Source organism: Oncorhynchus tshawytscha, linkage group LG30 (assembly GCF_018296145.1).
Source record: "Oncorhynchus tshawytscha isolate Ot180627B linkage group LG30, Otsh_v2.0, whole genome shotgun sequence".
Classification (NCBI taxonomy): Eukaryota; Metazoa; Chordata; class Actinopteri; order Salmoniformes; family Salmonidae; genus Oncorhynchus; species Oncorhynchus tshawytscha.
The window spans coordinates 24,894,191-24,921,946 of NC_056458.1; the positions used below are offsets into that span (position 1 = coordinate 24,894,191).

At 43.6% G+C, this 27,756-nt stretch overlaps 2 protein-coding genes across 10 annotated transcripts in view; one reads left to right on the plus strand and one right to left on the minus strand.

The window, feature by feature from the left end:
* LOC112228533 (angiomotin) overlaps positions 1 to 3,550 on the plus strand; it is a 56,017-nt gene extending 52,467 nt beyond the window's left edge. For all 7 annotated transcript variants that reach the window (XM_042309018.1, XM_042309014.1, XM_042309020.1 and 4 more), the window contains one exon: positions 2,841 to 3,550. In XM_042309018.1, coding sequence (XP_042164952.1) covers positions 2,841 to 2,959 — 119 coding nt within the window. In that variant the 3' untranslated portion in view covers positions 2,960 to 3,550. The remainder of the gene's footprint in view (positions 1 to 2,840) is intronic.
* Positions 3,551 to 8,425: 4,875 nt separating this feature from the next.
* On the minus strand, positions 8,426 to 26,664 carry LOC112228532 (mitochondrial fission factor). Of its 3 annotated transcripts, none has more exons than XM_024393929.2 (8): positions 26,564 to 26,663; positions 25,277 to 25,504; positions 19,932 to 20,065; positions 19,603 to 19,694; positions 17,291 to 17,473; positions 16,605 to 16,679; positions 16,386 to 16,464; positions 8,427 to 9,623 (listed from the first exon to the last, which is right to left on the minus strand). In XM_024393929.2, exons 2-8 carry the CDS (start codon positions 25,485 to 25,487, stop codon positions 9,492 to 9,494), a joined length of 906 nt encoding a protein of 301 aa, XP_024249697.1. In that variant the 5' UTR covers positions 25,488 to 25,504; positions 26,564 to 26,663; the 3' UTR covers positions 8,427 to 9,491. The 3 variants fall into 3 exon arrangements, with proteins under 3 accessions (XP_024249700.1, XP_024249697.1, XP_024249699.1); XM_024393931.2 differs by lacking the exon at positions 8,427 to 9,623 and adding an exon at positions 16,049 to 16,184 and having other exon boundaries at positions 26,564 to 26,664; XM_024393932.2 differs by lacking the exon at positions 16,605 to 16,679 and having other exon boundaries at positions 8,426 to 9,623.
* Positions 26,665 to 27,756: the final 1,092 nt, after the last annotated feature.

Consider the following 27,756-nt stretch of genomic DNA (forward strand, 5'->3'; position numbering starts at 1 on the left):
TGCAGCTGCAATGTGCAGTGCTAACACTGCAGAATGGCAAACAACACTTGTGATTGTCAGTGTGGCCCATCACTTCAGGCAATAGACTGACCTGAATCGTTTCTAGGAAAATGATCTAACCAAGAACAAATACACTTTTGTTTAAAATCTGTTTTGACGTGTTGCGAGACTAATTCAAGAAATAATCCAAGAACTACAAATTTGTTTCAACCATATAAAGAAGTGGAGTTACGAAACCAATATAGTAGCTGGAGGGGAAGTGGATAAGCGAGAGTGGGTCAGATGCTCTGGATGGGTAATTTGGGGTCAAACATCCTATCAAATATAGTGTGCTGGATATTATTTTCTCTAAGGCAAATCACCTATTCCCTTTAGAGTGCACTACTTACAGTGCCTTCAGAAAGTATTCACACTTCTTGACTTTTTCCACATTTTGTTGTGTTAGTCTGAATATTACATTTGTTTAAAACAATTTCACTGGCCTACACACAATACCCATAATGTAAAAGTTACAAATTAATAAAAAATGAAAAGCTGAAATGTCTTGAGACTATAAGTATCCAACCCCTTTGTTATGAAAGCCCAACAGTAAATAAGTTCAGGAGTAAAAACATGCTTAAAACCTGTTGTGACTAGGGGGCAGTATTTTCATTTTTGGAGAAAAAAAAACGTTCCCGTAGGAAACGGGATATTTTGTCAGAACAAGATGCTAGAATATGCATATAATTGACAGTTTAGGATAGAAAACACTCTAAAGTTTCCAAAACTGTAAAAATATTGTCTGTGAGTATAACAGAACTGATGTTGCAGGCGAAAGCCTGAGAGAAATCCAATCCGGAAGTGCCTCATGTTTTGAAATTGCTGCGTTCCAATGCATCCCTATTGAGCAGTGAATGGGCTATCAACCAGATTACTCTTTCTCCGTATTCCCGAAGGTGTCTACAGCATTGTGACGTAGTTTTACGCATTTATGTTGAAGAATACCCGTAAGCGGCTACATTGCGCAAGTGGTCACCTGATGCTCCCAGAGAGATTCTCGCATAAAATACAGAGGTAGCCATTACTCTAATCGGTCCTACTGAAAAACTAATTGTCCCGATGGATATATTATCGAATAGATACTTGAAAAACACCTTGGGGATTGATTACAAACAACGTTTGCCATGTTTCTGTCGACATTATGGAGCTAATTTGGAAGCCGTTTTCGTGACTGCAATTTCCGGGCGATTTCTCAGCCAAACGTGAAGAACAAACAGAGCTATTTTGCCTACAAAAATAATATTTTGGGAAAAAAGGAACATTTGCTATCTAACTGGGAGTCTCGTGAGTGAAAACATCCGAAGCTCATCAAAGGTAAACAATTTAATTTGTTTGCTTTTCTGATTTCCGTGACCAAGTTACCTGCTGCTAGCTGGACAAAATGCTATGCTAGGCTATCGATAAACGTACACAAATGCTTGTCTAGCTTTGGCTGTAAAGCATATTTTGAAAATCTGAGATGACCGGGTGATTAACAAAATGCTAAGCTGTGTCTCAATATATTTCATTTGTGATTTTCATGAATAGGAATATTTTCTAGGAATATTTATGTCCGTTGCGTTATGCTAATTAGTGTCAGGCGATGATTACGCTCCCGCATGCGGGATGGGGAGTCACTATTAACTATTATACACCCAGTCACTACAAAGATATAGGTGTCTTTCTTAACTCAGTTGCCTGAGAAGAAGGAAACCGCTCAGGGATTTCTCCATGAGACCAATGGTGACTTTAAATCAGTGACAGAGTTTAATGGCCATGATAGGAGAAAACTTAGGGTGGATCAACAACATTGTAGTTACTCCACAATACTAAGCTAAATGACAGAGTGAAAAGAAGGAAGCCTATACAGAATACAAATATTCAAAATGTGCATCCTGTTTGCTACAAGGCACTAAAGTAATACTCCAACAAATGTGGCAAAACAATTAACTTTTTGTCCTGAATCCAAAGTGTTATGTTTGGGGCAAATCCAATACAACACATTGCCGAGTACAACTCTCCATATTTTCAAGCATAATGGTGGCTGCATCATGTTATGGGTATGCTTGTAATCGATAAGAACTGGGAAGTTTTTCAGGAAAAAAATGAACCGAATGGAGCTAAGCACAGGCAAAATCCTCAAGGAAAACCTGTTTGTCTGCTTTCCACCAAAAAACTGTAAGATTAATTCACCTTTCAGCAGGACAATAACCTAAAACACAAGGCCAAATCTACACAACGGAGTTGCTTACAAGAAGCCAGTGAATGTTCCTGAATGGCTGAGTTACAGTTTTGACTTAAATCTGCTTGAAAATCTATGGCAAGACCTGAAAGTGGTTGTCTAGCAATGATCAACAACCAATTTGACAGAGCTTGAAGAATTTTGAAAAGAGGAATGGCCAAATGTTGCAAAACCCAGGTGTGGAAAGCTCTTAGAGACTTACCTAGAAAGACTCACAGCTGTAATTGCTGCCCGAGGTGCTTCTACAAAGTATTACATTTATGTAAATTATATATTTCTGTATTTAATTTTCAATAAATTTGCTGCAATTTCTAAAAACATGTTTTTCATTTGTCATTATGGGGTATTGTGTGTAGGGGATGGGTGAGGTGAAAAAATCTATTTAATCGATTTTGATTTCAGGCTGTAACACAACAAAATGTTGATTAAGTCAAGGGGTATGAATACTTTCTGAGGGCACTGTATGTGGCTCTGGTCAAGAGTAGTGATCTATATGGGGATTGGGGACTATGATGTCTTTGTTTTGGGGGTTGACATTCCCTTTGATCAGTTGACTAACCTTCTCCCTATTTGTCTGTAGATGTGCCTGTGTTCCATAGCAGTACCCTGGAAAGGCGTGCCCCTGTGCAGTCCCACCCCCAGCCCCCATCAGCCTCCCAACAGGAGTTGGACAACGACATGGTGGAGGTCCTCATCTGAAACTCAACCCCTGACCTCTGAACCGTGGCCTCTATAGGTCACAGGACAGGACAGGACGGGAGGACAAGTGTGTTTGTGCACTATCGACACACTCACACACAAACACCTTCATACACACACTTTCAAAATAGGTGAAGGATTACTTTTTTTTCATTTAAAAAAAAATACATGTTTGGTGTTTAAATAGATGTCTGCTGTTTAACTAGGGTGTGTTAAAATGCACTATTTTTCTAGATGTGTTTTTAATGAACAATACCGTGATTGAATTAATACCACATACAGTTTGAGTCAGGAGGTTTTAGTGTCATCAGAATGATCAATTAACTCTCTTGTACAGTGTTGCTGGAGGCTATTGGTTAACTAGCCCCCTTGGACCAAATTTCTTGGCTATCATTCATTGCATTTATTGCACTACTTATTTTTCTGAGTGTGTTTCAAAACGTTGTTTTTTAACATTTAGTCTGACTTAGGTATTCTTATTTATGTGTGGTAGTACATTATTCACCAATGTTAGATGTGGCACTTGGGTAATCAAAGATATATTGTAAACTACAAAACATTATTTTAACCTGTAAATACTGTATTTAGATACTGTGTGTATGGCATGTGTATCATTTAACTGAACCGAATGGAATAGGTTTTTAGAAGCCATTCGGTTGCATGGCACTGCCAGCCAAGGACCACAATGCACTGTTTAAAGTATTGGGGGCCCAGCCTCACATGTCACAGTGGAGAACATAGGGGAGCGAGAATCACACCTTTCTACTGTGGTCCAATGTGCTGCATGTGTGACCCCACTGGATGGGTTCAGTCTCTTTGAAGTACAGTAGAAGAGGTTTGGTGTTCACCAATGTGCCTATGCTTCAGTTATAAGGTTCTCCACCATACCTGTTAAGTGTAATTCATTCCAGTCTGGCTGGGTGTGGTTAGGTTCTTCCGCCCAAACTTGCTTCAAATTATTTTAGGCCTAAAATAGTCCGTTGGGATTTTAACTTCTAGTTTATGCAACGAACAGACATTCTGGTAATTAGCTGTCCTTCTAATTTACAAGCTTGATTGGCATTGTTTATATACAGTGCATTTGAAACTATTCAGACCCCTTGACTTAAAAAAAAATGTACGTTACAGCCTTATTCTAAAATGGATTAAATTGGGTTTTTTCCCCTCACCAATTTACATAATACTGCATAATGACAAAGTAAAAACAGGTTTTTAGAGATTTTTGCAAAAATATAAATTATATTACAGTATTCAGACCATTTACTCAGTACTTTGTTGAAGCACCTTTGGCAGCGATTACAGCCTCGAGTTGTCTTGGGTATGACGCTACAAGCTTGGCACACCTATATTTGAGGAGTTTCTCCCATTCTTCTCTGCAGATCCTCTCAAGCTCTGTCAGGTTGGATGGGGAGCGTCGCTGCACAGCTATTTTCAGGTCTCTCTGATCGGGTTCAAGTCCGGGCTCTGGCTGGGCCACTCAAGGACATTCAGAGACTTGTCCCGAAGCCACTCCTGCATTGTCTTGGCTGTGTGCTTAGGGTCGTTGTTCTGTTGAAAGGTAAACCTTCGCCCCAGTCTTAGGTCCTGAGAGCTCTGGAGCAAGTTTTCATTAAGGATCTCTCTCCTTATATAGACAAGTGTGTGCCTTTCCAAATCATGTCCAATCAATCAAATTTATCCCAGGTGGACTCCAATCAAGTTGTAGAAACATCTGAAGGATGATCAATGGAAACAGGATGCATCTGAGCTCAATTTATAGTCTCATAGCAAAGGGCCTGAATACTTATGTTAATAAGGTATTTGTTTTTTAGGTTTATTAGATTTGCAAAAATTGATAATAACCTGTTTTTGCTTTGTCATAATGTATGTGTATATTGATGAGGAAAAAGTTTTATTTAATCAATTTTAGAATAAGGCAGTAACCTACCAAAATGTTGAAAAGGGGAAGGGATCTGACTACTTTCCGAATGCACTGTATATGACATTATATGGCTGTGTTTAAAAGCAGACCAATTCTGATCTTTTTCCATTAATTGGACTTTTGACCAATCAGATCAGCTCTTTTGCCAATAAATGGGCAAAAGATCAGAATTGGTCTGGCTGTGTGCAGCCTATGTGGTGATAAAATAGTGTTAGCAGTTGAAATCCAAGACAGTTTCATAACTGCACGTCCCTTGCTTTTGACCAAAGGTAACAGAATGAGTTTATCTATAGCTCGTTTTACAGACAACGATCATATAATATATCACGTCAGCAACTTTTTAACAGTGACTTTGAAATATTCACCCACATCACAATCTAGGTAGCAGTTGTGAACATTTCCAATCCAAAGCCAAAAATATGGGACCAAATAAACACTCCACCAGCTGGTCACCTGGCTTGAACCCACTATTGTCTGTAGTTTCAAAAGTTTACAAGGGGGGCATTTTAAAAAAAGGAAAAAAAAGGTTAACAATGTGTCAACAAATTGAACTTCCCATGCTCAAACAAACTGTCCCCTCATATCTACATTTCTTCAACCTGGCTGATGCTAGTAGGCCAGTGTTTAAGAGAACTATGTCAGTGTTGTAACTGAATGAAAAGCACACAGTTTTTGAAAATGTAACATTTGCAGCACAGGGGGGCATTTTCTCCCTGTCTAGTGTCAAGTTGGCTGTCCAGGATAGACAATGGACCCTGGGAGTGGGGACTGAGGTTGAATGCTCTATTATGTTACACTTCAGCTGAGGCTCAGGCCAGACTACCGCATTTGGGGCACCGACCTCCGGGCATTTATAACGCTATTCTACACATTTGTCATGAGGCTAATAAAAAATGTTGCCGTTTTAAAGCTAATTTCCTGCAATTCTACACTTTTTGCCATGGGGCAGAGATTTTTTTTGTTGCTGTTTTATAGCTTATCTCATGCTTTTGTTCACATTTTGACATGAGTCTGGGAAGATTTTGCTGTTTTAAAGCACATTTCCTGCCTCCCGGGTGGCACAGTGGTTAAGGGCGCTTTACTGCAGCGCCAGCTGTGCCACCAGAGACTCTGGGTTCGCGCCCAGGATCTGTCGTAACCGGCCGCGACTGGGAGGTCCGTGGGGCGACGCACAATTGGCCTAGCGTCGTCCGGGTTAGGCCGGTAGGGATATCCTTGTCTCATTGCACACCAGCGATTCCTGTGGCGGGCCGGGCGCAGTGCACGCTAACCAAGGTTGCCAGGTGCACGGTGTTTCCTCCGACACATTGGTGTTGGATGCGCGCTGTGTTAAGAAGCAGTGCGGCTTGGTTGGGTTGTGTATTGGAGGACGCATGACTTTCAACCTTCATCTCTCCCGAGCCCGTACGGGAGTTGTACTGATGAGACAAGATAGTAGCTACTAACAATTGGGGAGAAAAGGGGGTAAAAATGTAATTTAAAGCAAATTTCCTGCTATTCTACAGAGGCACAGAGAAAACGTTGCAGTTTTAAAGCAGATTAACTACAATTCTACACATTTTGCTATCATAGACTTTGGGGGCCCCTCCCCCAAATGCATTTTTAGTTTTTTGGGGAAGTGGGTATGCCCTGCGTGCCTGTTCGGTAATCCATCCCTGCTTAGGCTCATTTGGATGGCTATCAGTTGCACTTGCTGTTTTACCATATGTAAATCGAAAATGTTCAATGGTTACATTTTAAAAAGGCCAATGGATTTTAATATTCAACTTATTGGGAGAGCATTAAATGTTCTCTCGTGGTGTGACTGACAGTCATATGGACATTTCAAAGTCCCCATTATCAGGGACTGTACCAGTCTGTACCTGAAGCTTCAGAAGATGTTATTTATACTTAAATTAATTAAACTCTTAAAGCAAAGGTATTCCACTTAATCTGTTCTGATGGCAACTATTTGTTGTCCCACCCAAAGGCCAGTCCTTGAGTCTTGCTTCAAATTCCAACCCTAAATCATAAGGCCCTCTGTGTTCTGAGCCAGGAGCCAAAAAATGTGCTGTATCCATTACTGTTAAACAACAGACAATTTCACAAGTTCTCTCATGTTACAAGTGTTTAACATTTACATGTTTAAGTCACAAAGTGAGCAGTAAGTGCCTGCAGACCTGCCTTATCAGTGTGGTGATGGAAATGATTCTCATCCAACTTTGTATTAATGTTTGTGATCAATCAAGTTGAAGATGGTACTGGTAAACTCACCAACTATCTTTAAAGATGCAAGGTCTTCTAGTATTTTGGTGCATTTTCACAAAGTCAATACAATAGATGCTGCTGTACATGGCTCCATTCATGTTGAATTAAATTAATTCTAATCAAGATTTTTTTTAATTTTTTTTTACAAAAATCATCTCATGCCGTTTCTGTGTGGTTTCACTATGTTCTCCTGACAATGTTCCAAATAATGACTTTCCAAATGTTTCAGAAAGTGAGTTCTCTTGGTTTAGAATTAAATTAATTTTTTTAAATAAATAAATATACAATGCGACTCATGTTCGTTCTGTGCATTATGCTCTATTGGAATGTTTACTACACATTGATTTAAATTGGGTGGTCTAGACTAAGGTTCAAGCAGTTGAAAGACCCAACAGACAACACAAACCTCACTCAACATATCAAATCTAATTTATTAAATACATGTACAAGAAAAGTCTGTGCAACTTCAAAAATTGAAAAATAAAGCCCATGCAATAAATGAGTGCAACATGTACATTCATTGTGATTAACATAATTTGACTTCTGAAAAAATTACTGCATATATAATTTCATTGGATAAACTTAAGTTCCAAGCCACTGAAGTCTTGATTAAATATACACTACATGACCAAAAGTATGTGTGCGCCTGCTCGTCAAACATTTCATTTCAAAATCATGGACATTAATATGGAGTTGGTCCCCCCCTTTGCTGCAATAACAGTCTCCACTCTCCTGGGAGAGCTTTCCACTAGATGTTGGAACATTGCTGCAGGGACATTCTTCCATTCAGGCATTAGAGGTCAGGCACTGATGTTAGGAGATTAGGCCTGGCTCGCAGTCGGCGTTCCAATTAATTCCAAAGGTGTTCGATGTGGTTGGTCAGGACTCAATGCAGGCCAGTCAAGTTCTTCCACAAACCATTTCTGTATGGACCTCGCTTTGTGCACGGGGGCATTGTCATGCTGAAACAGGAAAGGGCCTTCCCCAAACTGTTGCCACAAAGTTGGAATCACAGAATTGTCTAGAATGTCATTGTTTGCTTTAGCGTTAAGATCTCCCTTCACTGGAACTAAGGGGCCTAGTCAGAACCATGAAAAACAGCCCCAGACTATTACTCCAAACTTTACAGTTGGCACTATGCAGTCGGGCAGGTAGCATTCTCCTGGCATCCGCCAGACCCAGATTAGTCTGTCGGTTTGCCAGATGGTGAAATGTGATTCATCACTCCATTGCAGCAGTGGAAACGCGTTCAGAGTCCAATGGCGGCGAGCTTTACACCACTCCAGCTGGCGCTTAGCATTGTGCATGGTGATCTTAGGCTTGTGTGGCTGCTTGGCCATGGAAACACATTTCATTGTGTTGACGTTGCTTCCAGAGGCAGTTTGTAACTCAGTAGTGAGTGTTGCAACCGAGGACTGACGATTTTTACGTCTGTCTATGGGGATTATATGGCTGTGTGTTCAATTCTATACACCTGTCAGCAACGGGTGTGGCTGAAAGAGTTTGAAGGGGTGTCCACATACTTTTGTAAATATAGTGTAGGTCTTAGAACCTTATTACCTATGTACTGTCTGCAACTGATTACAATTTAGGCTTCTTTAGGTCTGAAGAGTTCCAAGTAAACTCTCAACACCCTCATTCGATCCTCAGTCCTAAGGTCCTACTTAAAGGGGAAGTTCCCTGATTTTTACATTTAAATTACTTATTTTCACTTTCTGTGCTTGTAGTTGATCCCCAAACAGTTTGTTTATTAAATATATTATATTAGAGAATTTAAATTTCATATCACGTCAAAATTCCATTCTAAATTGTTTCTGCTCAATATTTAATTTATTTCACTGTCCCAATAAATCCATATTGTTGTTGTAAACAGAACCATTCAAACATGGGTTTATGGCACAGTGGACTTTTTAAAAACTGAGTAAAGAGACATTCAGAATGGGATTCTTATGTAATGTGGAGTGTTTTCCAATATGCTTTCGACATATTTGGATATTGCATTATAGTCAATGGCAAGTGATGACAACCAATTTTCTCTGTAAGGAAACAAATAAAACAATTAAAATTTTGGGAATCAACTACAAGAACAGAAAGAGTGAAAATAAGGCCACATGTAAAAATGGATGAACTGTCCCTACGTAAGTGGTCCAAACAGCTTCCTTTCCTCCCCTGGCCTTGAAAGAAAGATGAGGGAAGAGATGCCATTTTAAACAATAGATGCTGAGCACCTCACACCAACTTGTGTATATAAATAAGTAAACTGCAATACCCAGCTGACTGGATGTGTAATGCAGAGTTGAGCAAAGTAGCTGGTTGGAGGGTTGTAGTGCAGATGAGTGGGCTGTTTGAATGACGGTGTGTCTGTTATCTGCGTATCCAGAGCCATCCGTTGAGCAGGCAGGCAGAAAGGAGCAGGGAGAACAGCACCAGCTCAGTCTGTCTGCATTCAGCATTCTGCCTTTCCAGACCCGCCAGACGACGACTCATCTTTACTACCTGGACACGAGAGAGAACGGTGCTGATCTGTTATAATCAAATCTTATTGATCACATACACATATTTACAGATTGTTTTGCGGGTGTAGCAAAATGCTTGTGTTCCTAGTTCCAAAAGTGCAGTGGTATTTTAGTAGTATCCCCATGAGCGGTTGCCAAAGCAGCAGCTACTCTTCCTGGAATCCACACAAAACATGAAACATAATACAGAACCTCATTAGACAAGAACAGTTCATAGACAGATTTTTAAAAAGGCACACATAGTTTGTGTGTATGCATTGATATGTAGCCTATCTAGGTCAAATAGGGGAGAGGCATTGTGCCGCAAGTGTTGCTTCATCTGTTTTTGGAAACCAGGTTTGCTGTTAATTTGAGCAATAGGAGATGGAAGTACCACGCAATAAGGGCCTTATTTAACACTGTACGTTTTCTTGAATTTGTTCTGGATTTGGGGACTATGAAAAGACCCCTGGTGGCATAAGTTTGTGTGTCAGAGCTGTGTTTAAGTTGACTATGTAAAAAAATCTGGTATTTTCAACACATACATTTGTATTTTTTTTTTCACCTTTATTTAACCAGGTAGGAAAGTTCTCATTTTCAACTGCAACCTGGCCAAGATAAAGCAAAGCAGTGCGACACAATCAGAGTTACACATGGAATAAACAAACATACAGTCAATAACACAATAGAGAAAAAAAAAGTTTATATACAGTGTGCGCAAATGGTGTGAGGAGGGAAGGCAATAAATAGGCCATAGTAGCGAAGTAATTACAGTTTAGCAAATTAACACTGGAGTGATCGATGTGCAAGTAGAAATACTGGTGCGCAAAAAAGTAAATAAAAACAATATGGGGATGAGGTAGGTAGATTGGATGGGCTGTGTACAGCTGCAGCAATCGGTTAGCTGATGTTGAGTGAGGGAGATATGTGTCCAACTTCAGTGATTTTTGCAATTCGTTCCAGTCATTGGCAAGAAAGAAAAGTGGCCAAATGAGGTGTTGGCTTTGGGGATGACCAGTGAGATATACCTGCTGGAGCGCGTGCTACGGGTGAGTGTTGTTATCGTGACCAGTGAGCTGAGATAAGGAAGAGCTTTACCTAGCAAAGACTTATAGATTACCTGGAGCCAGTGGGTCTGGCGACGAATATGTAGCGAGGGCCAGCCGACGAGAACATACAGGTCGCAGTGGTGGGTGGTATATGGGGCTTTGGTGACAAAACGGATGGCACTGTGATAATCTGCATCCAGTTTGCTGAGTAGAGTGTTGGAGGCTATATTGTAAGTGACATCGCTGAAGTCAAGGATCAGTAGGATAGTCCGTTTTACGAGGATACGTTTGGCGGCGTGAGAGGAGGCTTTGTTGCGAAATAGGAAGCCGATTCTAGATTTGATTTTGGATTGGAGATGTTTAATATGAGTCTGGAAGGAGAGTTTACAGTCAAGCCAGCCACGTAGGTATTTGTAGACTTTACAATGTCCCAAAACTTTCTGGAGTTAGAGCTACAGGATGCAAATGTATTTTTGGAAAAGCTAGCCTTTGCTTTCCTAACTGACTACGTGTACTGGTTCCTGAATTCCCTAAAAAGTTGCATATCGTGGGGACTATTCGATGCTAGTGCAGTCCGCCACAGGATGTTTTTGTGCTGGTCGAGGGCAGTCAGGTCTGGAGTGAACCAAGGGCTATCTATATCTGTTCTTAGTTCTACATTTTTTGAAAGGGTTATGCTTATTTAAGATGGTGAGGAAATTACTTTTAAAGAACGACCTGGCATCCTCAACCGATGGGATGAGGTCAATGATTCTTATAAAATAATATCTAACAAGTCACAACAATACACAAAAATCTAAAAGTAAATGGAATTAAGAAATATATAAATATTAGGATGAGCATTGTCGGAGTGGCATTGACTAAAATTCAGTAGAATACAGTATATGCACATGAAATTACTATGTAAACATAATTAAAGTGACCTGTGATTCCATGTCTATGTACACTGCTCAAAAAAATAAAGGGAACACTTAAACAACACAATGTAACTCCAAGTCAATCACACTTCTGTGAAATCAAACTGTCCACTTAGGAAGCAACACTGATTGACAAATTTCACATGCTGTTGTGCAAATGGAATAGACAACAGGTGGAAATTATAGGCAATTAGCAAGACACCCCCAATAAAGGAGTGGTTCTGCAGGTGTTGACCACAGACCACTTCTCAGTTCCTATGCTTCCTGGCTGATGTTTTGGTCACTTTTGAATGCTGGAGTGCTTTCACTCTAGTGGTAGCATGAGACGGAGTCTACAACCCACACAAGTGGCTCAGGTAGTGCAGCTCATCCAGGATGGCACATCAATGCGAGCTGTGGCACGAAGGTTTGCTGTGTCTGTCAGCGTAGTGGCCAGAGCATGGAGGCGCTACCAGGAGACAGGCCAGTACATCAGGAGACGTGGAGGAGGCCGTAGAAGGGCAACAACCCAGCAGCAGGACCGCTACCTCCACCTTTGTGCAAGGAGGAGCAGGAGGAGCACTGCCAGAGCCCTGCAAAATGACCTCCAGCAGGCCACGAATGTGCGTGTGTCTGCTCAAACGGTCTGAAACAGACTCCATGAGGGTGGTATGAGGGCCCGACGTCCACAGGTAGGGGTTATGCTTACAGCCCAACACCGTGCAGGACATTTGGCATTTGCCAGAGAACACCAAGATTGGCAAATTCACCACTGGCGCCCTGTGCTCTTCACAGATGAAAGCAGGTTCACACTGAGCACATGTGACAGACGTGACAGAGTCTGGAGACGCCGTGGAGAACGTTCTGCTGTCTGCAACATCCTCCAGCATGACTGGTTTGGCGGTGGGTCAGTCATGGTGTGGGGTGGCATTTCTTTGGGGGGCCGCACAGCCCTCCATGTGCTCGCCAGAGGTAGCCTGACTGCCATTAGGTACCGAGATGAGATCCTCAGACCCCTTGTGAGACCATATGCTGGTGCGGTTGGCCCTGGGTTCCTCCTAATGCAAGACAATGCTAGACCTCATGTGTGTCAGCAGTTCCTGCAAGAGGAAGGCATTGATGCTATGGACTGGCCCGCCCGTTCCCCAGACCTGAATCCAATTGAGCACATCTGGGACATCATGTCTCGCTCCATCCACCAACGCCACGTTGCACCACAGACTGTCCAGGAGTTGGCGGATGCTTTAGTCCAGGTCTGGGAGGAGATCCCTCAGGAGACCATCCGCCACCTCATCAGGAGCATGCCCAAGCGTTGTAGGGAGGTCATACAGGCACATGGAGGCCACACACACTACTGAGCCTCATTTTGACTTGTTTTAAGGACATTACATCAAAGTTGGATCAGCCTGTAGTGTGGTTTTCCACTTTAATTTTGAGTGTGACTCCAAATCCTGACCTCCATGGGTTAAATTTGATTTCCATTGATAATTTGTGTGATTTTGTTGTCAACACATTCAACTATGTAAAGAAAAAAGTATTTAAGAATATTTCATTCATTCAGATCTAGGATGTGTTATTTTAGGGCAGCAGCCTCTAAGGTGCAGGGTTGAGTAACCGGGTGTTAGCCGGCTAGTGATGTCTATTTAACAGTCTGATGGCCTTGAGATTGAAAAACAGCTTCTGTCTCTCGGCCACAGCTTTGATGCCCTGTCCTGACCTCGCCTTCATGATAGCGGGGTGAACAGGCCGTGGATCGGATGGTTGATGTCCTTGATGATATTTTTGGCCTTCCTGTGACATTGGGTGTAGTAGCTGTCCTGGAAGGCAGCGAGTGTGCCCCTGGTGATGCGCTGGGCAGACCACACCACCCTCTGGAGAGCCCTGAGATTGCGATTGGTGCAGTTGCCGTACCAGGTGGTGATACAGCCCGACAGAATGCTCTCAATTATGCATCTGTAAAAGTTTGAGGGTCTTAGGGGCCAAGCCACATTTTTTCAGCCTCCTGAGGTTGAAGAGGTGCTGTTGTGCCTTCTTCACCACACTGTCTGTGTGAGTGGACCATTTCGATCATCAGTGATGTGTATGCCGAGGAACTTTAAGCTTTCCACCTTCACTGCGGTACCGTCAATGTGGATAGGGGCGTGCTCCCTCTGCTTTATCCTGAAGTCCACAATCAGCTCCTTCGTTTGTTGACGTTGAGGGAGAGGTTATTTTCCTGGCACCACTCCGCCAGGGCCCTCATCTCCTCCCGGTAGGCTGTCTCGTCATTGTTGGTAATCAGGCAAACTATGGTTGTGTTGTCTGCAAACTTGATGATCGAGTTGGAGGATGGTGTGTGGCCACGCAGTCATGGGTGAACAGGGGGTATAGGAGGGGGCTGAATACACACCCTTGTGGGGCCCCTGTGTTGAGGATCAATGAAGTGGAGGTGTTGTTTCCTACCTTCACCACCTGGGGGCGGACCTTCAGGAAGTCCAGGTCTCAGTTGCACAGGGCAGGGTTCAGACCCAGGGCTCCGAGCTTGATAAGCTTGGAGGGTACTAGAGTGTTGAAGGCTGAGCTAGTCAATGAAGAGCATTCTTACATAGGTATTCCTCTTGTCCAGGTGGGATAAGGCAGTGTACAGTTCAATGGCGATTGCATCGTCTGTAGATCTATTGGGGCGGTAAGCAAATTGAAGTGGGTCTAGGGTGTCAGGTAAGGTAGAGGTCATATGATCCTTAACTAGCCTCTCAAAGCACTTCATGATGACAGAAGTGGGTGCTATGGGGCGATAGTCAGTTCAGTTACCTTTGCTTTCTTGGGTACAGGAACAATGGTAGACATCTTGAAGCAAGTGGGGATAGCAGACTGGGATAGGGAGAGATTAAATATGTCCGTAAACACTCCAGCCAGCTGGTCTGCGCATGCTCTGAGCACGCGGCTAGGGATACCGTCTGGTCTGGCAGCCTTGCGAATGTTAACAGGCTTAATGTCTTACTCATGTCGGCCACGGAGAATGAGAGCCCACAGTCCCTGGGAGCAGGCTGCGTCGATGGCACTGTGTTATCCTCAAAGCGGGCGAAGAAGGTGTTCAGCTTGTCTGGGAGCAAGACGTCGGTGTCTGTGACGTGGCTGGTTTTCCCCTTTGTAATCTGTGATTGTCTGTAGACCCTGCCACATAAGTCTCGTGTCAGCCGATGAACTGCGACTCCACTTTGTCTCTGTACTGACGTTTTTCCTGTTTGATTGCCTTACTAACTACACTGTTAGTATTCGTCCATATTCCCAGTCACCTTGCCATGGTTAAATGAGGTGGTTTGCGCTTTCAGCTTAGTCTGAATGCTGCCATCTATCCACGGTTTCTGGTTTGGGTAGGTTTTAGTCATCACAGTGGGAAAAACATCTATACACTTCCTAATGAACTCTGTCACCGTGTCCGTGTATACGTCAACAATATTATCCGAGGCTAGCCATAACATATCCCAGTCCGCGTGATCAAAACAATCTTGAAGCATGGATTCCGATTGGTCTGACCAGAGTTGAATAGTCCTTAACATGTACTTCCTGTTTGAGTTTCTGCCTATAGGAAGGGAGGAGCAAAAAGTAGTCGTGAACTGATTTGCCGAAGGGAGGGCCTTGTAGGCATCCCGGAAGAGAGAATAGCAGTGGTCAAGAATTTTCCCAGCACAAGTACTGCAGTCAATGTATTGATTGAACTTAGGTAGCGTTTTCCTCATTTGGTTTGTTAAAATCCACAGCTAAAATAAATGCGGCCTCAGGATATGTGGTTTCCAGTTTGCATGAAGTCCATTGTAGTTCCTTGAGGGCCGTTGTGGTATCGGCTTGAGGGGGAATATACACAGCTGTGACTATCACCGAAGAGAATTCTCTTGAGAGGTAATACCGTCAGCATTTGATTGTAAGGTATTCTAGGTTGGGTAAACAAAAGGACTTGAGTTTCTGTACGTTATCACAAATCACACCATGAGTGGTTAATCATGAAACACACCACTGCCAATCTTCCAGGAGAGTTCTTTATTCCTGTCTGCGCGGTGTACTGAGAACCCAGCTGGCTGTAGGGACGGAGACAGTATATCCGGAGAGAGCCATGATATCGTGAAACAAAGTATGTCACAGTCCCCGATGTCTCTCTGGAAGGAGATCCTCGTCCTGGGCTCGTCTACTTTATTGTCCAGAGACTGAACATTAGCGAGTAATATACTCGGAAGCGGTGGATGGTGTGCCTCCCTCCTGAGTCAGACGAGAAGTCTATTCCGATTACCTCTTCACCACCAGCAGCGTCTTGGAGCAGCCTCTGGGATAAGTTCAATTGCCCTGGGGTGTGCAAAAAAAGGATCCAATTCGGGAAAGTCGTATTCCTGGTCGTAATGCTGGTGAGTTACCGCCATTCTGATATCCAAGAGTTCTTTCCGGCTGTATGTAATAACACAAAAAACATTCTGGGCTAATAGTGTAAGAAATAACACACACAAAAACAAAATACTGCAAAGTTGCTGAGGAGCTAGAAGCAGAGCTGCCATGTCTGTCGGTGCCATCTTACTCATTATACTGCAAGTAACCGATTATTTTTACAAAGCATTTGGTGTAGTGTAAAGATGGCCTCGATTTCTGAGCCTGTTTGAGAAAAGATAAATTACATAAATACAACATACAAGCATCCATAACACAATATTAGTGCCTCAACAATGGCCAGAAGAAAATATAGAAGATATGGCTTCTGGCTCCATCTACTGGTAAAACACTGGCTACGCAACCTGGCGGCATGGACTGAACCAAAGAGTACAGCAACAGTAAGGGGGTAATTAGCCTGCTTACCTGTCTCCTAAGTACGATGAACTCCACAGCTGCGGCACTTCCCTCATCATCTGGGCTCATCCAGGAGTCATGCATGGCACTGCCAACCACACACACAGGAATACATGTAAATGGCACATGCACACACCACAATTAAATACTTTAGGCTTCTGAAAACAGGGTTTCTTCGAACCCCGGAACACACCCAATAACAGTAAATGGCTTGCCAGAACTTGTCACCTTTTCCTGGCTGGTTCAACATACACAGGGGGTGCCTCGACCACAGCAGTCGTTGGATGTTCAGGATAACTGAACCTTTAAACCAGGGAGAGACCACAGTCTGCAAAGGGGCCTTCAAAACAAGGCAGAGAAACAACAGGGAGGGATCCAGAAATAGGAAAAAGCAACCAGAGGACAACAAAAGCCAGCATAAAGCAGTAGTAGGATGAAGTTGCCCCATGGATGCTGATCTAAGGTCAGTTGTCCGTTGTCTGTAAAGGCTAAGGTTAGGATTATGGGAGGGTGAGCTGATCCAAGATCTGTGCCTACTGGAAACTTCTACCCTAAGCAAGAGCAAAGCAGGGAGAAGTGACAAGGAGAGTTTAGAGTGCTTCGGGACAGTTCATCAAGGTAAAGGATTAGTCAGTAATTGATTAACACTATGATTCAACAAAAGTTGTGAGTAATGGAAGTTATCATGAAGAAAATAATGTATCCTTATCTCGAAGCAAAGGCTTTGAGACAGAATCCATATCTTGAGGAAAAAGCCTTGCAAAGAAAATTTAAATTAGTAGTGTAACGACAGACATGCATGCTAAAGCAAGGAAGGAATGGAAGGAAGTTAGGTGCTATTTGTTAAAATTTAGGAGTGGGTAGGCAGGGGTCACTCAGGACGGAGAAGGTAGGAGTTGCCCCTAGCCCCTAACCTGTATTTCTGTGTGACAGTCTGCAGGAGGCGCTGTGAGGCCTGTTGGCCCAGTTCCTTGGCGGCCTGTAGCATGGTCGTTGGGGACAGGTGGCTGGGTGGGATGGCAGGGAGCCCCAGGGGCATGGGCAGGGGGTTTGCAGCAGCAGCGGAGCGCTTAGGGGGGCATCCTGCACCGCCACGACTATAACAGTCACAAGGGAGGGATGGGGGTGGGTAGGGTCACCACAAAAGACAGAGGTTAGACAGAGAGGGGCACAACTGTTACCAAGCATTGTGACAAGGCCACATACGCCACATAACTTCAATTGACTCACATGACTGACCATCTGCCTGGCTTCACGCTGCCTCAAATATAACCAACATATAGTTGAAGTCGGAAGTTTACATACACATTAACCAAATACATTTAAACTCAGTTTTTTCGTTGAAATTCCTGGTCTTTGGTTAGTTAGGATCACCTCTTTATTTTAAGAATGTGAAATGTCAGAATAACAGTAGAGATAATGATTTCTTTCAGCTTTTATTTCTTTCATCACATTCCCAGTGGGTCAGAAGTTTACATACACTCAATTAGTATTTGGTAGCATTGCCTCTAAATTGTTTAACCTGGGTCAAACGTTTCGGGTAGCCTTCCCCAAGCTTTCCACAATAAGTTGGGTGAATTTTGGCCCATTCCTCCTGACAGAGCTGGTGTAACTGAGTCAGGTTTGTAGGCCTTCTTGCTCACACATGCTTTTTCAGTTCTGCCCACAAATTTTCTATGGGATTTAGGTCAGGGCTTTGTGATGGCCACTCCAATACCTTGACTTTGTTGTCCTTAAGCCATTTTGCCACAACTTTGGAAGTATGCTTGGGGTCATTGTCCATTTGGAAGACCTATTTGCGACCAAGCTTTAACTTCCTGACTGATGTCTTGATATTGCTTCAATATATACACATAATTGTCCTTCCTCATGATGCCATATATTTTGTGAAGCCCACTAGTCCCTCCTGCATCAAAGCACCCCCACAACATGATGCTGCCACCCCTAAGCTTCACGGTTGGGATGGTGTTCTTCGGCTTGCTCGGTTTTGGAGCAGTGGCTTCTTCCTTGCTGAGCGGCTTTTCAGGTTATGTCGATATAGGACTCGTTTTACTGTGGATATAGATACTTTTGTACACGTTTCCTCCAGCATCTTCACAAGGTTCTTTGCTGTTGTTCTGGGATTGATTTGCACTTTTCTCACCAAAGTACGTTCATCTCTAGGAGACAGAACGAGTCTCCTCCCTGACCGGTATGACGGCTGCGTGGTCCCATTGTGTATATTCTTGCGTAGTATTATTTGTACAGATGAACGTGGTACCTTCAGGCGTTTGGAAATTGCTCCCAAGGATGAACCAGACCTTTGGACGTCTACAATTTTTCTTCTGAGGTCATGGCTGATTTATTGGGATTTTCCCATGATGTCATGCAAAGAGGCACGGAGTTTGAAGGAAGGCCTTGAAATAAATCCACAGCTACACCTCCAATTGACTCAAATGATGTCAATTAGCCTAAAAAGCTTCTAAAGCCATGACAATTTTCTTGAATTTCCCAAGCTGTTTAAAGGCAGTCAACTTAGTGCATGTAAACCTCTGACCCACTGGAGTTGTGATACAGTGAATTATAAGTGAAATAATCTGTCTGTAAACAATTGTTGGAAAAATGACTTGTGTCATGCAAAGTAGATGTCCTAACCGACTTGCCAAAACTATAGTTTGTTAACAAGAAATGCGTGGAGTGGTTGAAGAACGAGTTTTAATGACTCCAACCTAAGTGTATGTAAACTTCAGACTTCAACTGTATAAGGAGAGGCTAGAGATGAGAGGAACCAATGTTGTCTCCCTCCGCTGGAAACACAACTCAAAAGGAGGAGGACATAGCAGTATGGGCCTCAGGCAGTGCAAAGTCAATAGAATTTAGAATGTCCCAAGCCGACAATGCAACTTTTCCTTTGTGCCTTTCTGAAAGGTTCCAGGTTTGAAAGGGCAGGCAAGCGTTGTGTTGAAAGACTGAACAAGGGTCAAAATAATGCTACTATGCTTACATACAGCCAAGTTGTTTCGTACACAAGGTGATAAAAACCAACAAACATTGTGTTTTAAAGTGAAGTGTTCTGAAAATATTCAGCACCACGTGTTTTGGGAGCTATTTTTCTCGGCTTATCAGGAAGTGTTGGACATGTAACCCCCCTCGCTGGTCCAAGGAAAGAGCTGGATTGTTATAGTGACAGTCACAGGCTTCCCAAAAAGAGTTAATTAGTGTTTAATCCAATGTGTCTTCTACTTACAAGGTGGGGGTGTGCAGTGCCTGTTTGGAGGTGGGGGTGTCAGGGTCACTCCTGCCAAAAGCCTGGTCACTGTAGGACCTCCGCAGGGGACTCTGTCACAGGAGAGAGAAAGAGTAACATGAGTTAGATGGTGAGGGTAGGACCAGATGGAAGCTGCTGGTAATGTTTCAATCCAGGTGGTGTCTGCATATTGAATCATTTAAACAGCTCTGAAGAATGATATTCTGAGCAATGGCTTAACACTGCATGCGTCAGTCACACTACATTCTTCCAATTATTGTCAGACAACTTGTTCCCAAACAAAAAGTCCAGTCTGCAGTCTCACATACCTGCACTGGTTCCCTCATGTAGGGGTCTCTGTCCCAGGCACCTTGCTGCTGTGCCTCCCATGCAAGTCCCAGGGGGAGGGCTGAGTTGTGCTTGGATGGTGTGAACAATGGACGGGGGCTCATGTCCGGGGCATCTATTAGTAAGTCAGAGGTATCAGAACACAGATATGAAAAGGAACTCACACAAAGATCCCAAGACTGCTCCAACTCAAATCTTGAGAAAATCTAAAAGAGCTTTATACCATTTTGAGATCCAAGATGGCGTAGCAGTCAGACGTCTTGTCATGTCGTGTCCCTTGTATATATCGTTTTTTTAAACATATTTTTCTTCGCATATCTTTTAAAACATTTTGCTAAACCTCAACTTCTAAATACTCTCCTGCAACCCGCCTCACCCAATGTAGCGCGGATCTGCTTTTTTTTCTAAAGTATTTATATTTACTTCGGATCCGGAATCCCTCAACTGAAGCTAGCCAGCTAACTACCAGCTATCAGTCAGCAAATTGCTAGCTAGCGGTCTTCAGCTAACCGGTCACCAGCTAACCTTTAGCTCGGAAAGCTCTCGCCAGTTCGAACAACGCAACTCTAACCAGAGCATAACGGACCTATTATTTTTTTATCCCCGGATTCCCACCGGAATCCCACCACAAACAGAACATTTTCAGCTGGATCTTCACAACTAGCTAACTAGCTAACCGCAACCCCGGATGATTACTCCTGGCTAGCGTTTCCATCCACTTAGCTTGAAGCTAGCCCGGCCAGAGCTCCTGTGCTACCACCGAAGCATACTCCTGGGCTACAATATCCGGACCCACGACCGGTCTATCGGTGTCACCGCATGAAGAGGCATAAACAGACTCACCCCATCGCGACGTCCCCCAAAGGCTAACTTTCTAGCCCTTGCTATCTCCTTGCTTGCTAATTCGGCCTGCTAACTGCTAGCTTTTTTAGCCCCGGCCTACTAACTGTTAGCTTGTTAGCACAGGCCTGCTAACCGTCTGAATCGCCGCGCCCCAACCACTCACTGGACCCATATTTACTTTCAATCTCTTTTCGATTTTTAATTCGATTATACCTTCCGGTAACCTGCCTCTCCCAATGTGATACGGAATCGCTATTATTTTTAGAACACATTCAAGAACCTTCAGAAGCTAACCAGCTAACTAGCTACAAGCTATTTAGTCATTGTTAGCCACTGCTAGCGGCTTTTACCTTCTGCACAGCCAGCCAGTTTTTTTAACCTGGATAATACTCGCCAGTCTAGCTTCCCTGCCCCATCCACCGCTGCCCCCTGGACACTGATCACTTGGCTACATAGCTGATGCATGCTGGACTGTCCATTAATCACGGTACTCCATTCTGCTTGTTTATGTTTTATCTGTCGGCCCCAGCCGCACTCAGGCTCTGTGTGTAGTTAATCCGACCCTCCCTGCCTAGTCAACGCCATTTTACCTGCTGTTGTTGTGCTTGCTGATTAGCTGTTGTTGTCTCACCTACTGTTTTAGCTACTGTTTTAGCTAGCTCTCCCAATTCAACACCTGTGATTACTGTATGCCTCGCTGTATGTCTCTCTCAAATGTCAATATGCCTTGTATACTGTTGTTCAGGTTAGTTATCATTGTTTTAGTTTACAATGGAGCCCCTAGTTCCACTCTTCATACCCCTGATACCTCCTTTGTCCCACCTCCCACACATGCAGTGACCTCACCCATTACAACCAGTATGTCCAGAGATACAACCTCTCTCATCATCACCCAGTGCCTGGGCTTACCTCCGCTGTACCCACACCCCACCATACCCCTGTCTGCGCATTATGCCCTGAATATATTTGACCATGCCCAGAAATCTGCTCCTTTTATTCTCTGTCCCCAACGCTCTAGGCGATCAGTTTTGATAGCCTTTAGCCGCACCCTCATACTACTCCTCCTCTGTTCCGCGGGTGATGTGGAGGTAAACCCAGGCCCTGCATGTCCCCAGGCACCCTCATTTGTTGACTTCTGTGATCGAAAAAGCCTTGGTTTCATGCATGTCAACATCAGAAGCCTCCTCCCTAAGTTTGTTTTACTCACTGCTTTAGCACACTCTGCTAACCCTGATGTCCTTGCCGTGTCTGAATCCTGGCTCAGGAAGGCCAACAAAAATTCTGAGATTTCCATACCCAACTATAACATTTTCCATCAAGATAGAACTGCCAAAGGGGGAGGAGTTGCAGTCTACTGCAGAGATAGCCTGCAAAGTAATGTCATACTTTCCAGGTCCATACCCAAACAGTTCGAACTACTAATTTTGAAAATTACTCTCTCCAGAAATAAGTCTCTCACTGTTGCCGCCTGCTACCGACCCCCTTCAGCTCCCAGCTATGCCCTGGACACCATTTGTGAATTGATCGCCCCCCATCTAGCTTCAGAGTTTGTTCTGTTAGGTGACCTAAACTGGGATATGCTTAACACCCCGGCAGTCCTACAATCTAAGCTAGATGCCCTCAATCTCACACAAATCATCAAGGAACCCACCAGGTACAACTCTAAATCTGTAAACAAGGGCACCCTCATAGACGTCATCCTGACCAACTGGCCCTCCAAATACACCTCCGCTGTCTTCAACCAGGATCTCAGCGATCACTGCCTCATTGCCTGTATCCTCTACGGAGCTGCAGTCAAACGACCACCCCTCATCACTGTCAAACGCTCCCTAAAACACTTCTGCGAGCAGGCCTTTCTAATCGACCTGGCCCGGGTATCCTGGAAGGACATTGACCTCATCCCGTCAGTTGAGGATGCCTGGTCATTCTTTAAAAGTAACTTCCTCACCATTTTAGATGGCATGCTCCGTTAAAAAAATGCAGAACTAAGAACAGATATAGCCCTTGGTTCACTCCAGACCTGACTGCCCTCGACCAGCACAAAAACATCCTGTGGCGGACTGCAATAGCATCGAATAGTCCCCGCGATATGCAACTGTTCAGGGAAGTCAGGAACCAATACACGCAGTCAGTCAGGAAAGCTAAGGCCAGCTTCTTCAGGCAGAAATTTGCATCCTGTAGCTCCAACTCCAAAAAGTTCTGGGACACTGTGAAGTCCATGGAGAACAAGAGCACCTCCTCCCAGCTGCTCACTGCACTGAGGCTAGGTAACATGGTACCACTGATAAATCCATGATTATCGAAAACTTCAACATGCATTTCTCAACGGCTGGCCATGCCTTCCGCCTGGCTACTCCAACCTCGGCCAACAGCTCCGCCCTCCCCGCAGCTACTCGCCCAAGCCTCTCCAGGTTCTCCTTTACCCAAATCCAGATAGCAGATGTTCTGAAAGAGCTGCAAAACCTGGACCCATACAAATCAGCTGGGCTTGACAATCTGGACCCTCTATTTCTGAAACTATCCGCCGCCATTATCGCAACCCCTATTACCAGCCTGTTCAACCTCTCTTTCATATCGTCTGAGATCCCCAAGGATTGGAAAGCTGCCGCAGTCATCCCCCTCTTCAAAGGGGGAGACACTCTGGACCCAAACTGTTACAGACCTATATCCATCCTGCCCTGCCTATCTAAGGTCTTCGAAAGCCAAGTCAACAAACAGGTCACTGACCATCTCGAATCCCACCGTACCTTCTCCTCTGTGCAATCTGGTTTCCGAGCCGGTCACGGGTACACCTCAGCCACGCTCAAGGTACTAAACGATATCATAACCGCCATCGATAAAAGACAGTACTGTGCAGCCGTCTTCATCGACCTTGCCAAGGCTTTCGACTCTGTCAATCACCATATTCTTATCGGCAGACTCAGTAGCCTCGGTTTTTCTGATGACTGCCTTGCCTGGTTCACCAACTACTTTGCAGACAGAGTTCAGTGTGTCAAATCGGAGGGCATGTTGTCCGGTCCTCTGGCAGTCTCTATGGGGGTGCCACAGGGTCCAATTCTCGGGCCGACTCTTTTCTCTGTATATATCAATGATGTTGCTCTTGCTGCGGGCGATTCCCTGATCCACCTCTACGCAGACGACACCATTCTATATACTTCCGGCCCGTCCTTGGACACTGTGCTATCTAACCTCCAAACGAGCTTCAATGCCATACAACACTCCTTCCGTGGCCTCCAACTGCTCTTAAACGCTAGTAAAACCAAATGCATGCTTTTCAACCGTTCGCTGCCTGCACCCGCACGCCTGACTAGCATCACCACCCTGGATGGTTCCGACCTTGAATATGTGGACATCTATAAGTACCTAGGTGTCTGGCTAGACTGTAAACTCTCCTTCCAGACTCATACCAAACATCTCCAATCGAAAATCAAATCTAGAGTCGGCTTTCTATTCCGCAACAAAGCCTCCTTCACTCACGCCGCCAAACTTACCCTAGTAAAACTGACTATCCTACCGATCCTCGACTTCGGCGATGTCATCTACAAAATTGCTTCCAACACTCTACTCAGCAAACTGGATGCAGTTTATCACAGTGCCATCCGTTTTGTCACTAAAGCACCTTATACCACCCACCACTGCGACCTGTATGCTCTAGTCGGCTGGCCCTCGCTACATATTCGCCGCCAGACCCACTGGCTCCAGGTCATCTACAAGTCCATGCTAGGTAAAGCTCCGCCTTATCTCAGTTCACTGGTCACGATGGCAACACCCACCCATAGCACGCGCTCCAGCAGGTGTATCTCACTGATCACCCCTAAAGCCAACACCTCATTTGGCCGCCTTTTGTTCCAGTTCTCTGCTGCCTGTGACTGGAACGAATTGCAAAAATAGTTGAAGTTGGAGACTTTTATCTCCCTCACCAACTTCAAACATCTGCTATCCGAGCAGCTAACCGATCGCTACAGCTGTACATAGTCTATCGGTAAATAGCCCACCCATTTTTACCTACCTCACCCCCATACTGTTTTTATTTATTTACTTTTCTGCACACCAATATCTCTACCTGTACATGACCATCTGATCATTTATCACTCCAGTGATAATCTACAAAATTGTAATTATTCACCTACCTCCTCATGCCTTTTGCACACAATGTATATAGACTCCCTTTTTTTCTACTGTGTTATTGACTTGTTAATTGTTTACTCCATGTGTAACTCTGTGTTGTCTGTTCACACTGCTATGCTTTATCTTGGCCAGGTCGCAGTTGCAAATGAGAACTTGTTCTCAACTAGCCTACCTGGTTAAATAAAAAGGTGAAAAAAATAATAATATAATATCCAGCATTGTAAAGTGGCTAAAGGAGTTGTTCTTCTGACCGGTCTCCATTCTATCCCAACTCCACTTCTAACTTAAGACACATAAAATACCTCCCGTTTTGTATTTATTAATAGGCCTACCTACAGATCAGACATGCGCCCACCTGTGAGAGACAGCCTGTCTGGGATGTGCATGCTATAGGAAGCGGGACGCTCAGCACGCCCCTGCCTCGCCTCTTCCCCTCCCTGTCCCATGCCTGGCCCCACTCTCAGCCGGTCCGGGACACGCATCTTCTGGTTGATGGCCTCAGAGAAGACGGGATCACGGCCGCCACGCACCTGGGAAACGTCACCCCGAAACCCCGAAGAGGCCATGGTAGCTCTATCAGCTGCTGTGGTAAGTAAAAAATGTGTCACAACTTTTGAAATCTCTGAAAAGACTATACTACCCCTGTAAGACTATAGTTGGATGGAGTTAGCTAGCTGATTAGGCAACAGGATTAGTCAAATTTGAGTATATTGGTTTTCCTGCAGTGTGGATTAGCTGTAACTATCACTTAATCTAGGGGCATGTAAAGTCAAAGCAGATGGCAGGCAGCTCAATTAATTTCAATTCGATGTGAGAATTACGTAGCTAGGTATTAAACACCACTAGGTATTGAATTTGAGTTCTTGTTCATACATCAAAGTATTTATGTCTGGATAACTATGGCTGAAGACAATTGTTGTAGGTCGTCAAAATAGATGTGAGAAAAACTAATAATAAGTCTCTAGCTAAATCAACAAATTGGTTCATGTAAACCAGTGTTGACATATTTGTGGCCAGTCAGCTAGCAAGCATAGCCATCTAGCCTGAAAGAGCTGTCAACTAACGTTAACATTGAAAATAAGAATTTGTTCTTAACTGACTTGCCTAGTTAAATAAAAGGACAAATAAAAAACCTATTTAGCTTGCATGCTAACTGATATGCTAGCGACTAAAGCTACTTGTTAGCTGGCCAAAGAGCGCTGACCTGCAAGTTACTCCTCAGGTCAGTCATCTTTCTTAGCTACTTGTTGCACTCAAAACACCAAGGGCTATGGCTACAAAGGGGCTAACGCGCTAGCTACTAATCTATTTTCCATCATCATGCTTTGATCATTATCCTGTTCTCGTCACACTTTCTACATCAAAATAACCCAAATAAATTCAAAATATAGCTAGATAGAAAGATGACTGACCTGGGGAGTAACTTGTAGGTCAGCGCTCTTTGGCCAGCTAACTAGTAGCTTTAGTCATTGGCTTATCAGTTAGCATGCAAGCTAAATCTGATGGTCAAATTGGTCAACTAAATCCGCAGCAATGTTGACAATATCTTTGACAACGTAGCTACACAGTTGATCCACACCAAATATGTATCTAGCTCCCTAAACTTTTTTTTAGAAAGTTGACATTAGGCGACCCTACTTACCTTCACTGCGAAGCGCTGCAAAAATGTTGACAACAGACCGCCCCCTTTCGCTGTGTTGACGCACGCAACCGTCTGTGATTGGTGGGTTAGGGAAATTGACATGTCTTCATAAATCCATTTTACAGGCTCAAACATTATGGATATTAAAATACTCTTTATTGATTTAAAGTTTACTTTCTGTAACGGTGAATGGTCTTCAATTGTAAGCTAGGCCTGTCAACTATTTCAAATGGGCATTTTATTCAACAGCAAATACGAGACAGATTACCATTTGCTTCAGTGAACTATCAGGTGTAATAATTTAAAAATTTTAGAATAAAAATGCTTTATGCCAATGTAAAATGTAAAAATGTATTCAACAGCAAATCATCTGGGCAAATAATGTTATTTATATTGCAATAAAATACAAATCAATATCAGTATTCAATGGTAAAGAATGAAAATAAAATACAAAAATAACAACAGGAAACCCATTTAAAAAATAATAATAACACAGTTCTTTATAGTCTTACAGCAGGAAATGTTGTAAAAAGTAATAAGGTGTAGAAAGGTATTTCTTGAAGAAATGTGTGTGCTTGCTTCAGCTGTAGTATGTAGTTTAGTATGGGGAATAACAGTAGTTCCTTTAGCAAGCACATGAATTATTACCATATTATTACTTCTTAATTTCCTGCTATGAGGGTCAGGTCCCACCAACCTTTCTTGCCAAGGCGTTACAGGTAAAACATTAACCTACATCAGTGCAGGATCCTCAGAGGAGGAAGGAGAGAACCAACCTCCTCAGTGAAATTCCCATAAATAAAAATAGTGAAACATTACTAAATAGTGAAAACTATACTAAATATATTCAAATGTCACCAAATAATTGGTTAAAACACACTGTTTTGCAATGAAAGTCTACTGTAACCTCAATAACACTATGTCGGGCAGCACCATGGTGTAGCCAGAGGACAGCTAGTTTCTGTACTCCTCTGGGTACATTGACAATACAAAACCTAGGAGGCTCATGGTTCTCACCCCCTACCATAGACTTAGTAATTATGACTACTTCCGGAGGAGGTCCTCCATCCTATCAGAGCTCTTCCAGCATGAACTGACATGTTGTCCACCCAATCAAAGGATCAGAGAATTAATCTAGTACTGAAAGCATAAGCAACAGCTATCTAGCACTGCAGTGCATAAAATGTGGTGAG